This window comes from Rana temporaria, chromosome 12 (genome assembly GCF_905171775.1).
Source record: "Rana temporaria chromosome 12, aRanTem1.1, whole genome shotgun sequence".
Classification (NCBI taxonomy): Eukaryota; Metazoa; Chordata; class Amphibia; order Anura; family Ranidae; genus Rana; species Rana temporaria.
In genome coordinates this window covers 127,998,846-128,014,026 of record NC_053500.1, presented here as the reverse complement: position 1 = coordinate 128,014,026, position 15,181 = coordinate 127,998,846, and the positions used below count along the sequence as shown (strand labels likewise).

At 50.0% G+C, this 15,181-nt stretch overlaps 1 protein-coding gene across 1 annotated transcript in view; it reads right to left on the bottom strand.

Moving 5' to 3' along the window:
- Positions 1 to 15,181, bottom strand: part of LOC120918819 (transient receptor potential cation channel subfamily C member 4 associated protein) — a 59,969-nt gene that overhangs the window by 26,924 nt on the left and 17,864 nt on the right. The window contains exon 5 of the mRNA XM_040330643.1: positions 14,001 to 14,056. Coding sequence (XP_040186577.1) covers positions 14,001 to 14,056 — 56 coding nt within the window. The remainder of the gene's footprint in view (positions 1 to 14,000; positions 14,057 to 15,181) is intronic.

The window sequence follows — 15,181 nt, the reverse complement described above, 5'->3', positions numbered from 1 at the left end:
TACCTGGTTTTCAACAGCCACGCCGTTAAAGCCAGTGACCGTAAAGCAGGATGGAAGATCGGGCCCTGAGACAGGAGATCTTCCCTCAGAGGCAGACGCCAGGGGGCGTCTGTCACCAGACGTACCAGGTCCGCGTACCAAGAGCGACGCGGCCAATCCGGGGCGATCAGGATCGTTGGAATACCTTCGGCTTCCACCCTGCGCAGCAGGCGGGGTAGGAGCCTTAGAGGAGGGAAGGCGTAAATCAGGTGATATTGACCCAGGGAGCCACTAACGCGTCTGACGCGTCTGCCCACGGGTCCCTTGACCTAGCCACAAACCGTGGTACCTTCCGATTGAGACGGGACGCCAGAAGGTCCACGTCTGGAGTGCCCCATTTTTGGCACAGGATCTGAAACACCTCCGGGTGGAGAGACCACTCCCCTTGATCCAGAGTCATGCGACTTAGGGAGTCGGCTTGCCAATTCAGAACTCCCGGAATGTATACCGCCGACAGGGCCGGAACGGACCTTTCGGCCCACCGAAGTATGTGAGCGACCTCCGTCGCCGCGGCCGAGCTCCTTGTGCCGCCCTGATGATTGATGTACGCCACGGCCGTGGCGTTGTCGGACTGGATCCTGACAGGACGGCCCTGTAGCTCCAGCGACCACCTGACAAGGCACAGCTTGATTGCTCGGAGCTCCAGGATATTGATCGGCAGGCGGGACTCCTCCCGAGTCCAGCGCCCCTGGGCTGACTGGGTGCCCCAGACGCCCCCCCAGCCGAAGAGGCTGGCATCCGTCGTGACCACTGTCCAGCGGCACGGAAGAAAAGACTTCCCGGACCGAAGCACCGGAGACGTCAGCCACCATGCCAGGGAAGATTTGGCCAGATGGCTCAACCGAATCTGGCGATCCAGAGAAGATGGGACCCTGTCCCATCGTGACAGAATCTCCTTCTGTAGTACCCTGGTGTGGAATTGGGCATACAGAACCGCCTCGAAGGAGGCCACCATCAGACCCAGAACCCGCATGCAGAAGCGAAGAGATGACCACTTCTGGGTCAACAACTGTCTCACTGCAGATTGCAGGGTCAGCAGGTTTTGCGATGGGAGGAACACTTTTGTCTCCCCCGAATCCAAAACCAGCCCCAGGTGTTCCAGCCTCTGGGACGGAACCAACACTGATTTTCTGAGATTCAGAAAACCAGCCGAACTCCTGCAGAGTCCGACACGTGATGGACACGTCCTCCTCTAACTCTGAGCCTGAAGAAGCTCTCAGGAGAAGGTCGTCCAGGTATCCCACGATAGCGATCCCTCGCTGCCGTAGCAAGGCCAGGATCGGGGCGAGCACCTTGGTGAACACCCGTGGTGCCGACGCCAGCCCGAACGGGAGGGCCACGAATTGATAGTGGTCCTCCCCGATCGCAAAGCGCAGATACCTTTGGTGGCTTGTGCCAACGGGAACATGCAGGTATGCGTCCATGATGTCTAAGGACGCCATGAAGTCCCCCTGGTGGAGGGACGCTATGATAGAACGGACCGACTCCACCCTGAATCGCTGCACCTTGACAAAGGAGTTGAGGGCCTTTAGGTCCAGGATAGGGCGAACCCCTCCCTTCTTGGGGACCACGAACAGATTGGAGTAGAACCCCCGAAACCGTTCCAGCGAGGGGACCGGCACAACCACCGAAGATCCTGGACAGCCCCGGACAGGGCTAGCCGACGATCCGGAGGAAGCTGGAGGTTGGATGGAAAAAATCTGTTTGGGGGACAAGAAAGGAACTCTATCTTGTACCCCGAGGCGACCACCTCGCAAACCCAACGGTCGGATAGAAGAGAATTCCACCGATCCACGAAGTCGTGAAGCCGTCCCCCCACCCGAGACCCGGGCGGGGGCAGACCTTCATGCGGAAGCAGGCTTGTCCGCAGGCTTGTTCGGTTTTTTGAACCAGGGGCGCTTACGCCCGGCAGCAAGGGCTTTTGCACCTTGCGGACCTTTTCCAGCCGCACGAAAAAAACCGCTTAGGGGGTAGTAAAAGTAGGACCTTGCTTGCGGCGAGGTTCCCTACCCTTCCCCGACTGAGGGAGCAAGGTGCTCTTACCTCCAGTGGCATCCTTAATGATGTCATCCAGGGATGCCCCCAAAAGCCGTCCGCCCTTAAAAGGCAAATCTATCAAGGCCTTTTTTGAGGACTGGTCAGCCGACCAGCACTTCAGCCATATAAGGCGGCGCAGAACCACTGCGTAGACAGAAGCCCTGGAAAGCAAAGGAATCTAATCCATATCCGCCTCGCAGAGAAACTTCTGACCCTGAATCAACTGTTCAGCCAGGTCCCTAGAGGACTCGGAAGCACCCTAGACCTCCAGATCCTGCAGCAGGAGCTTCGCCCTTTCAGTTAGCGTCTGAGCAACCAGGGCGCCGGCCAGAGCCGGCCTTACCGCCGAACCCACCACCGAGAACAGGGAGCGGGCCACGGCCTCCACTCTCCTATCAGCGGGGTCCTTGAAAGCAGGAGCCCCCTCCACAGGCAACATAGTAGCCTTACTCAGTCTGGACACAGGAGGGTCCACCGACGGAGGAGTGACCCACTTTTTTTTTTTTTTTTTTTTTAAAAGTCCTCCTCCAGGGGGTAACGGGTATCAAAGCTTTTAGGAATAGTAAAAGCCTTTTGCGGTGTATCCCATTCCTTATACAACAAATTGTCCAAATAAGGAACACAGGGGAATACCTTAGCGGTACGCGGTGGTTTGCGGAATCCAAAAGGGACTGACACCGCTGGTGTCTCCGCCACATCCTCTAAATGAAGAGTCTCACGCACCGCAGTAATAAGAGCTCCAACAAATTCCTTGTCAGCAGACTCCGCAGCAGAGTCATCCTCGCTGTCCATGTGGGTTAAGCCCGCATCCTCTGACATGACAGAACCAGAAGCATCAGATTCTGCGTCAGAGATATCCCCAGAAACAGCCTCTGGGGGGGGCGCTTTTTACCCCCCAACCGAGCACTGGCTGCTCCAAACCTGGTGAGAAAAAGACTCCAGGACAGCCGACACCGACTCAACAGATGTGGCAGGGGAAGGGGCGCTTAAGGGTTAATTCCGGCATTGTGAGGAATGAGGGGCCTGATTCAGGCTCCATATTGCAGCTGCCGTGTCACCCCCACTGCCAATGGCAGGAAAAAAGTCCCCCACAGGTCACCTCCCGGCCGCTAGAGCACAGTATGGGGCCCCCTGAGACTCACCACCCTCTGGTACAGCGCGGTCTGTGAAGGCAAGTGTGTGCTGAGGAGAAGCTGCAGCGCTGCGTCTGTCCCCTCAGATGATTCGCGGTCTTTTTTCCCCGCCGAAACGGCCACTAGAGGCCGAACTAGTGCTGAAAACGGCGCCGGCCACAAGAAAATGGCCGCCGAATAATACAAGCGCGGCTCCGGCAAAATGGCCGCCGTTGCGCAGTTTTAAAAAGACAGTGTACCCAAAAATGACAGTACACCAAAACAGCACACAGCACACACAAAAATGCCCAGAATGTCCACCACAGTCCCCTGCAGTGACACAGAACAGCCCCAGCCATACCACGAGTGAAAAAAATGAGCCCCAGAGAAAAAAACCCCCTGCACAGCCGTCACCCAAAGGGGGAAGGAGGGAGAGGAATAAGGGAGAGAGGAAAGCAGGGAAAAACCCTCAGTCGACCTCCCAAGGGAAAACATTCCAGCCAGACCACTTACCTGAGTAAGGGGCCACTACTTACCTGTCCTGCGACTACCCGGCTGGAGGTATCCCAGACAGAACCAACGTCCGCGAACGGCATGGTTGTCAGCCAGACACACTGTGACAAGGCCATAGAGACCGGTCATATGTGTGCCCTAGAACCGAAGTTCCCCGGCCGCCCCTGGAGCAATGGGGCCTGTCGTGGACGTCCCAAAGCGGAGCTGAGGGCCGGCACACGCTCGAAGGCCGAACCTGGGGGGACTACAAGGGTCGAGGACCCAGCCTGTCACCCAGTCGGCTGTTGATAGAAGAATCGCAGGATTCAAAAATAAAATAAAAAAGCGAGGAAAAACTCGCAAAAAGCAAAAAAATTTGCAAGAAAAAACTCCAGAGTCCAGGACTCCAGAGAGAGCCTGACTCTCCTGACGGTTAGGCAGAAACAAACTGAGGCTGCTAAAGCAGAGTGGGGGTTATGCCTGGGGGAGCCACGCCCCCTGGGAGGAGCGGCATGAAGGAAAGTTTTTAACACCTTAAGTGCTGTAGAATTCTGCCTAAATCTCCTGGTAGGAAGAAGCATAACCCTAAGGTCAAAGGATGCTGTGTCCGTCTATGAACGAAAGAGAAAAGAAGACGACACCAACCCAAAAAAAGAAGACGACACCAACCCAAAAAAAGAAGACGACACCAACCCAAAAAAAAAGGATTTTTGTACTCACCGTAAAATCCATTTCTCTGAGTTCATAGACGGACACAGCCTTCATTGACCTTAGGGTTATGCTTCTTCCTACCAGGAGATTTAGGCAGAATTCTACAGCACTTAAGGTGTTAAAACTTTCCTTCATGCCGCTCCTCCCAGGGGGCGTGGCTCCCCCAGGCATAACCCCCACTCTGCTCTAGCAGCTTCAGTTCGTAACAAGCAGTACAAACCAAGGAGGGGTGGGTGCTGTGTCCGTCTATGAACTCAGAGAAATGGATTTTACGGTGAGTACAAAAATCCTTTTTTCTCTTTCGTTCATAGACGGACACAGCCTTCATTGACCTTAGGGACGTCCCCAAGCAGTGTCAAAAAAATTCGAGGGGTGGGAAAATAACACAGCAAAAACAGGTTACACCCCAAACAAAACCGGAGTTACTCAACGGAGGAACTCCAACCGTAAACTGCCGCCTGTAACACCCTGCGGCCGAAGGAGGCATCAGAAGATGCACTCACATGCACTTTTAAGACTTAGAAAAAGTGTGGAACGACGACCAGGTCGCTGCCATACACCCCTGTAACACAGAGGCATGATGTCAGAAAGCCCAAGAGGCCCCGATCGCCCTGGTCGAATGCGCCGTAACCCAAAAGGGAGGCGCCTGCCCCTTCAGGGCATAGGCCTGAAGCACAATCCGTCGGATCCACCCCGGAAAAAAGGTGGCCGACGAGACTACCAGGCCCCCTGGTAGAACCAGCCAGCGACACGAACAGTGAGACCGACTTCCGGAACGGAATCGTAGCAGATAAGTACATACGTAGGGCCCGAATCACATCCAGAGGATGTAAAAGTGGCCACCTCCCTCCATTTCGGCCAAGGACATAAGGATGGAAGAACAATGTCCACACCAACGTGAAAAGCCGAAACCACCTTGGGGAGAAAAGACGGCTGCGCCGCAGCACCACCTCATCCTTATGGATGACCAAGCAGGGAACCATGCAAGACAAGGCCTCCAGTTCAGACAAACACTAGTCTGATCGAGGTAATTGCTACCAGAAAAAATCACAGTGGAAATGCCCACGACGAGCCACGGCCACGTGACAACGCAGACCTTCCTGGGCTAGAACCCAGAGTCAAATGCCTGAAGGGCAGGTACTCTAGCACTTGAGCTAAACCTGCTCCCGTCTCGTGACAGTCAACAAAAAACCTCCCGAATGTCCACAAAGGGAGCATCCAGAAGAACCAAAAGGACTAAATACAAGTCCCATGGGGGTAGTGGAGGGGCCATATGCCAGACCCCCAGAACAGACGTACGCACCAAGGAGTGAGACGCCAAGGCTCATTGAAAGTAACAGCCAGAGCAGAAAACTGATTCCCAACTGTACGTAAGGCGAGAGCCTGATCCACTCCCTGCTGTAAAAAACAGCAGAATCCTGGATACCACGTACGTACGTACGTACGTACGTACGTACGTACGTACGTACGTACGTACTAGGGTGCCATTTCATCTCCTCACCAGAGATGCAGGCCCTCCACGTATGATGTAAATCCTACGTGAGGTAGACTACCGTGCCGGCAGCACGGTCGAGACCACCGAGCCCAATAGGCCTCGGGCCTTCAGCCCCAGGCTCTCAACAGCCACGTCGCTAAGCCAGTGGCTGTAAAAACAGGGTGGAAGATCGGACCCTGTAACAGAAGATCAACCCCCAGGGGAAAATGCTAGGGGGCGTCAGCCACCAGACGCACCAGGTCCGCGTACCAGGAGCGACGCGGCCAATCTGGGGCAATCCGAATTGATAAATACCCTCGGCTTCCACTCTGCGCAGCAGGCGAGGAAGAAGCTACCGAGGAGGGAAGGTGTAAAGCAGGCGATAGCGACCCCAAGGAGCCACCAACGCGCCTGAGGCGTCAGCCCACGGGTCCCGTGACCTGGCCAAAAACATGGCACCTTCCGGTTGAGGCGGGACACTAGAAGGACCACGCCTGGAGTGCCCCACTTTCGGCACATATACTGAAAAAACCCCTACGGGTGGAGAGACCACTCTCCGTGGTCAAGCACAATCCGACTTAGGAGTCGGCTTGCCAATTCCGTACTCCCGGAATGTACGCGGCCAATAGAGCCGGAACGGACCCTTCGGCCCACCAAAGTATGTGCGCGACCCTCGTCGCTGCAACAGAGCTCTGTGTGCCTCCCTGAAGGTCAACGTACGCCACAGCGTTGACGGACAGGGTCCCGAATGGTCGGCCCTGTAGATCCAGGGACCCCCAGGCAAGGCAAAGCTCGATTCAGAACAATGATTGGTAGGTGGGTCGCCACCTGAGTCCAGCACCCCAGGGCTGACTGGGTGCCCCAAAAACCCCTCCCACAACCGGAGAGGCTGGCATCCGTCGCGACCACTGTCCAGTGGCTTGGCCGAAACGACTTCCCGGCCCGAAGCACCGGAAAACATCAGCCACCACACCAGGGACTAGATGACTCATCCGAACCTGGTAATCCAGAGATGACGGAAGCTAGTCCCCACGTGACAACAGGTCCTCCAGTAGCACCCTGGCGTGGAATTGGGCATACGGAACCGCCTCGAAAGAGGCCACCGTCAGATCCAGAACCCTCAAGCAGAATCGCGGAGATGACCACCACTAGGTCGACAACTGCTGCCCAGCAGATTGCAGAGTCTTAAATTTTTCCGTTAGGAGAACAAAACTCCCGCCCCGGCGGAATCCAGGACTAGTCCCAGGAATTCCAGTCCCAGACGGGACCAACACTGACTTCTGGACAAAAACAGAAGCCAGCCAAACTTCCTGGAGAGTCTGACACGTGATAGACACGGCTCCACAAATGCAGAGTTCTCAGAAGCTCGTAGGAGAATGTCGCCCAGACACCCCACGATAAACCCCCGCTGACACAGCCGGGCCAGTATCGGGACGAGCACCCCGGTAAAAACCTGTGGTGTCGACACCAAGTCGAGCGGGAGGGCCACAAAAAGAAAAAGTCCTCCCTGACCGCAAAGCCCAGAATCTCTGGTGCTTAGAGCATATGGGAACATGCAGGTATGCGTTCATGACATCCAAGGACGCCAGAAAAAAATTCCCATCCTGAAATTTTGTACTTCACAAAAAAACAAACGAGGGCCCTGAGGCCCAGGATTGGACGGACCCCGTCCACCATGGGGATTACCAACAGATTGGAGTATTACCCCTGAGACCGTTCCATTGAGGGAACTGGCACCATCACTCCCCCGATCAGAAGATCCTGGACAGAACCAACCAGCTAACCGGAGGAAGCCAGAGGACGGAGGAAAAAATCTGTTAGGCAGCCAAGAGAGAAAATCTATCTTGCACCGCGAGAAAACCTCGCAAAGCCAACGGTCGGAAAGAAGAGGCCTCAACCGAGCCGCAAAATCACAAAGCCAGCCCACCACCCGACACGGGCGGGGGCAGACCTACATGCGGAAGCAATACCGTCCGCAGGCCCATAAGGCACGTGGTGCCAGGCGCGTCACAGCCCCGCAGCGGGGGCCTTAGCACCCTGCAGAATACCCCCCGTGCTGGGCGCACGAACTGCTCGGGAGAGGAGGGCCCTCGCCGACGGCGAGGCTCCTTGCCCTTCCTAGCAGAGGAAGCAGCGTACTCTTACCACCCGTGGCATCCCTAGGGGTGCCAACCCGGGAGGCCCAAAAAGCCGCCCACCCCTAAAGGGGTGAGTCCACCAAGGACCCTTTGAGGATCGGTCCGAAGACCAGCATGTAAGCCACACGAGGCGGCGCAAACACCCCCACACAGGCGGAGGCCCTGGAAAGCAAGGGAAGCGCATCCAGGACCGACTCACAGACGAACTACAGACCCCGAACCAAACGCTCAGCTAGGTCCTTACAGGGCTCAGCAGCATCTTGTGCCCCCAGCTCCTGCAGCAGGAGCTACAGCCCTCTAGTCAGAGTCTGTGACACCAGAGACCGCGTCAAGACCGGTCTCAGCGGGGTACCCACAGGCAGGAGCCCCTTCCACGGGCAACGTGGCGGCTTTGCTCCATCCGGACACTGGAGGGTCCACAGGAGGAGAGACCCACCTACTTACAAAGGGGTCGCAAAGCATTCAGGGACTGCAAAAAATAAATATATATATATATATATATATATATATATATATATATATATATATATATATATATATACACACTGCGGTGTAACATAAAAAGTCCAAATAAGGAACACAGTTGCAGTGCGCTGCGTTTTTGCGGAACCCAAAAGGGACCGGTACAACTGGTACCTCCGCCAAAACCACAAACCGTCTAGTTACTGAGCTATAAGCTCTAACCGCAGAAAATAAGAGCTCCAACAAATTCCTTGGTCGCGTGGGTTTTTATATAGCCCGCATCCACTGACACCACAGAACCAGACGCAATAGCCGGGCATAGTATAATGTCAGCGGCATCCCCCGAAGCAGGCTCAGGGAGGGGGCGCGTTTTACCCCCCAACCAGGCACTAGCTGCTTCCGAAATAACACTCCCTCAACAGAAGTGGCAGGGGGAGGGGCATCAAGGGTTAACTCAGGCCTTAGTGGGGAGGATAGTACCTAGTACAGGCTCCAGGGCATCCCACCACCGAGTCACCCAAACTGCTAAGCAGAGAACCACCCACGGTCACCTCCCGGCTGTTCTAGCTCTATTCTGAGCATGAGGGCCCCCAGGGAACTCACCACCCCGCCTGGTGCATCGCGCTGAGAGGAGCCTGATGATGTGCTGAGAAGCCGGCTGCGCTGCTGACAGTCCCCACGGAGAGATTCGCGGTCTCTCCGAGCGCTAAAACGGCCACACGAGGACAAACGAAAATTAAAGATGGCCGCCGTAATGCAAAAAAACTGCCAAGGACCACAAGAAAATGGCCGCCGAGATATACAAGGCGCGACTACGGCAAAATGGCGGCCGTGGCGCACTTTTCAAAAAAATTTTTTTTTTTTTTTTTTTTTTTTAAACAGACAGCCAGCAGCCACAGCAGCATAGTAAAACAGCACACAAGTCCCGCAGAGAACACTACAGCCCCCTGCAGTGAACACACACAGCCCCCGCTACGCACACAGGCCCCGGTGATAATAAAGAGACCCCAGAAAAAAAACCCCCTCACAGCCGCTACCCAAAAGGGAAGGAAGGAGAGGAATAAGGGAGAGAGGAAAGCAGGGCGAACCCTCAGTCGACCTCCCCAGGGAAAATTCCAGCCAGACCACTTACCTGAGCAAGGGTCACTACTTACCTGTCCTGCGACTACCGGCTGGAGGTATCCCGGACAGAACCAACGTCCGCTAAACGGCATGGCTGTCGGCCAGACACACTGTGACAAGGCCATAAAGACCGGTCATATGTGTGCCCTAGAACCGAAGTTCCCCGGCCGCCCCTGGAGCAAAGGGGCCTGTCGTGGACGTCCCAAAGCTGAGCTGAGGGCCGGCACACGCTCGAAGGCCGAACCTGGGGGGACTACAAGGGTCGAGGACCCAGCCTGTCACCCAGTCGGCTGTTGATAGAAGAATCGCAGGATTCAAAAATGCAGGAACAAAATAATAAAAAGCGAGAAAAATCGCAAGAAAAATCGCAAGAAAATTGCAAGAAAAACTCCAGAGTCCAGGACTCCAGAGAGAGCCTGACTCTCCTGACGGTTAGGCAGAAACAAACTGAAGCTGCTAGAGCAGAGTGGGGGTTATGCCTGGGGGAGCCACGCCCCCTGGGAGGAGCGGCATGAAGGAAAGTTTTAACACCTTAAGTGCTGTAGAATTCTGCCTAAATCTCCTGGTAGGAAGAAGCATAACCCTAAGGTCAATGAAGGCTGTGTCCGTCTATGAACGAAAGAGAAAAGAAGACGACACCATCTTGGATACATTTGAAGCTTTTGTAAACTCTCCTAAAGCCTTTTCTGCTGGCAGCAGCATTCATTTGTGCAGAATTTTTTTAATGTAAAAGTCAGTAACGCATTAAGGCACGTTTACAGGCCTCAAATAACTTGGGCACAGTTATTTAATTGGCTAGAATAACCCGACTGTAGAAAAGAGGAACTTCAGTTTAACTCCCTTAACTTTTTTCCCCCCATTAAATTGAATTCCTACCGTTTTTCCGCCTGCATGTAAAGTCCAAGCGCTGTCAAACCTTGAGCAGTGTAGATTAGTTACAGTAATGTATGCTGCTCCATGCATACTACTGATAAAGTCCATCTCAGGAATGAAAAAATAAAAAGAAAGGGTGGCTATGTGACCACATACAGTGGAAAAAGGTGAATCAAATGTTGTAACCACCAATTAAACAGGAAGTCCGATGGAAATCCAGAGTGGATTTGTGTAAAATATGTAAAAATGTGACACATTTAAAAATGACTTTATTTGTGTTTTTTTTGTTTGTTTTTTTTTGTTTTTGTTTTTTTTCGGCCTTGGTTCTTTTTTGTCCTATGTGTCATTTTTTTTCTGTTGATTTTATTGTTTCCTTCCTGGAGACTCTGGTTACAATGTTGTCACCTACCAAGAGGCCATTTTGGCCGCTCACAATTTTTTGTTTCGGGTTCTTGTCATAATTGTTCCTGTTGAGTTATATGCTGGTGGGAGTCCTGCTGTGGGCGATAGCCATTGGGCTGACTCTCCACCACTACGTATTCATGACTGTACCCTGACTGTAACACCTTATGCTGTTCATGTATAACTTGTTAAAATTCTAATAAACATATTTTCAACTCTAAAAATGACTTTAAGCCAAATGCTTTACTTGTATGCAGAATCCCAACCATCCCTACTGAGCAGTAATATATTCCCTCGGACTCCATTCCTATGACAGATGTTTGCGTCATAGCAGATAAAATTCCTACATGCAGACATAACAACTCATTATGTGACAAACACCCCCCACATCTCCTCACTAGTGTGGCCGCCGCTTAAGTGGATAATTGTTATTAGGAACAGAAAAATGCTAATTAGGAACACTGTGACCTGCTAATGACAACAGCCAATCCTTCCAGCCCAGAGCAGCACCTCAACCCATATGCAACACATACAGGTAAATTAAAAAACCCCCATCCAAAAATACTCTCCATTTAAAAACATTAACCCAATGTTCACAGCTATATGCTTTTTTTTTGGGCATTTGCTTTTTCAGAAAACGCATTACAGTCCATTTAACATGATTTCCTATGGTGCACATTCACATCTTAGGCCCCGTACACACGACAGAGAAACTCGACGTGCCAAGCACGTCGAGTTCTGGGATGAAGCCGCCGAGGAGCTCGGCGGGCCGCCTTCTCCCATAGAACAACGAGAAAATAGAGAACATGTTCTCTATTTTCTCGTCGAGCTCCTCGACGGCTCCATCGAGCCAAAACTGTACAGACGACAGAGTTTCTCGGCAGAATCCGGGTTTTGACCGAGTTTCTCGGTGAATTCTGCCGAGAAACTCTGTCGTGTGTACGGGGCCTTAGTGTTTTTCAGCCAATGCTTTTTTTGGAAAGGGTCGGGGGACTTTTCCCTGCAGCAGATTGTGTTTTGCGCATAATAGTCTTGAATGGAGTTGTACCGGAAATGCAAGTGTTGCTTTCTGCCCCTTTAAAAAATCACTGTTTATAGCTGGTTGCTAAGGAGCAGACCGGGAAGCCGTCATCTGACGAAACGCTAAGGAGGAGTCTACGATCGTTACGCCACCACGCCTGCCCAGGATGGAAACTGCATACATACTTATTATAACCATCTTAAATGTGAATAGTAGTTTTTTTTTTTATCATCTCCAATAAATTTTACATACAGTATTGCACCATGGGAATGGTTTTATTTTTTACCCATGATATGCTGGATTAACTATCCATCATCCCATACGAGAGCCTTTTCCACCTAAAGGGAAGCAAGGAACTAAGGACTTTCACATTGTGGGAGGTTTTACTGCGTTCATAAGCAGTCGTGCAACACTGTGCCCAAATAAGATGCATCTCCACCCGCAAAATAGAACTTAATTTTGTTGATAGATATATCACAGTACAGACCAAAAGTTTGGACACACCTTCTCATTCAAAGAGTTTTCTTTATTTCCATGACTATGAAAATTGTAGATTCACACTGAAGGCATCAAGACTATGAATGAACACATGTGGAATTATACATAACAAAAAAGTGTGAAACAACTGAAAATATATTTCATATTCTAGGTTCTTCAAAGTAGCCACCTTTTGCAGCAGACACATCTCTAGAACTGGTAAGAGGAGACTGTGTGAATCAGGCCTTCATGGTAGAATATCTGCTAGGAAACCACTGCTAAAGAAAGGCAACAAGCAGAAGAGACTTGTTTGAGCTAAAGAACACAAGGAATGGACATTAGACCAGTGGAAATCTGTGCTTTGGTCTGATGAGTCCAAACTTGAGATCTTTGGTTCCAACCCCCGTGTCTTTGTGCGACGCAGAAAAGGTGAACGGATGGACTCTACATGCCTGGTTCCCACCGTGAAGCATGGCGGAGGAGGTGTGATGGTGTGGGGGTGCTTTGCTGGTCACACTGTTGGGGATTTATTCAAAATTGAAGGCATACTGAACCAGCATGGCTACCACAGCATCTTGCAGCGGCATGCTATTCCATCCGGTTTGCGTTTAGTTGGACCATCATTTATTTTTCAACAGGACAATGACCCCAAACACACCTCCAGGCTGAGTAAGGGCTATTTGACCAAGAAGGAGAGTGATGGGGTGCTGCGCCAGGTGACTACCTCTTGAAGCTCATCAAGAGAATGCCAAGAGTGTGCAAAGCAGTAATCAAAGCAAAAGGTGGCTACTTTGAAGAACCTAGAATATGAAATATATTTTCATTTGTTTCACACTTTTTTGTTATGTATAATTCCACATGTGTTCATTCACAGTTTTGATGCCTTCAGTGTGAATCTACAATTTTCATAGTCATGAAATTAAAGAGAAAACTCTTTGAATGAGAAGGTGTGTCCAAACTTTTGGTCTGTATATATATATATATATATATATATATATATATATACACACACACACACACAAATAAACTTTCTGCTATAAAACATCCCAAAAAATATGAATATCTTCATCAATTTAGGCCAATATGCATATATTAATTATTTTTTCAATTGTTATAGCGTCTACAAACTTTGGGATTTTTATTTACTAGTAATGGCGGCGATCAGCGACACCGATATTGCGGCAGATGAATCAGACACTGACTTTTTGGGGACTAGTGACACCAATTCAGTGATCAGCGTTAAAAAATATGTACGATCACTGTACTAACACCACTGGCTGGGAAAGGGTTACTATCAGGGACGATCAAAGGGTTAAATGTGTGCCTAGCCTGTGAATTAGCGTAGTGGGGTAGGTGCTTTTACTAGTGGAAGGCACAGATCAGTGTTCCTGCTTTACAGGAACACAGATGCCATGCTTCCTGTATTCACAGAATTGCAATCCGCCTGTGTACTGAAGAATTGGCGCAATGTAGAATCACAGGAGAAGGGCGGCAGCATGCACGCCCCAGACGTGTTAGATCGCGTACTAGGTACGTGATCTGGCAGAGAGCCCTGCTGCGGAAAATGTACCGTGGGCGGTCAAAAAATGGTTAAACAAAACAATGTACATTGTATTTCAATAAAATAAAAGGGTACTTACGCATATACAGGTGTTGTATAGGATGCTGAGGCAGTCCTTGATTAATTCATCACCGACTGAAAAAAAAAAAAAAAAAATGTAATATGAGAAAAAAAAAAAAAAAGAAGGAGGATACATGGTATTAAAAAAAAAACCATCAAATTGAAAAACATACTATAAAAAGCCTAATAGTGTAGTAGCACAAGAGCTTTCCTTTAAAATCAACAAAGTGCAGAAGTATGGTTTCTGACAGGTCCACTTTTTAAAAAAAACTACAGATCTCATCGCTGGAGCAAGCAGAAAAAAAACCCAAAAAAAAACACCCCTGCGATTTAGAAATACGGCTATTCAGCTCGCAGTTTAAGTGGAACTTTAGTCAGAAAATAAAGTCCAGCAAAATTCATTACATGCACTTCCATCCCTAAATCAGAAATAACTTTTTTTTTTTGGGACAGAGTGAGACATAAGACACGTGGTAGGAGACAGGGTTTGACAAATTTGCTTGGAATCTAGGAGCCAAAAAACGCGCCTGCATATGTAAACGGTATTCAAACCACATGTGGGGTATCGCCGCGAATGGTAGAGCGAGAGCAATAATTCTAGCCCTAGATCTCTTCTGTAACTAAAATCATGCAACCTGTAGAATTTTTAAACGTCGCCTATGGAGATTTTAAAGGGTAAAAGTTTGTCGCCATTCCACGAGCAGACGCAATTTTGAAGCGTGACATTTTGGGTATCAATTTACTCGGCGTAACATTATCTTTCAAAATATATATAACAAAAAAAAAAAATAATTGGGCTACCTTTACCGTTGTCTTTTTTAATAAAAAAAAAAGTGTATTTCTCCCCCAAAAAAGTGCGCTCGTAAGACCGCTGCGCAAATACGGTGCGATAGTACTGTGCGATGACTGCCATTTTATTCTCTAGGGTGTGGTGTAATATATATATATATATATATATATATATATATATATATATATATATATATATATATATATATATATATATATATATATATATATATATATATATATATATATATATATATATATATATATATATATAATGTTTGGGGGGTTCCAATTAGAGGGAAGGAGATGAAAAACACATTAGAACTGCTGTTTTGCTACTTGTAATGCCAACGGCCACCACAAGATGGCGCCAGATCACAGAAGGAAGCTTAGGCCTTCAGAAGGCCGTAA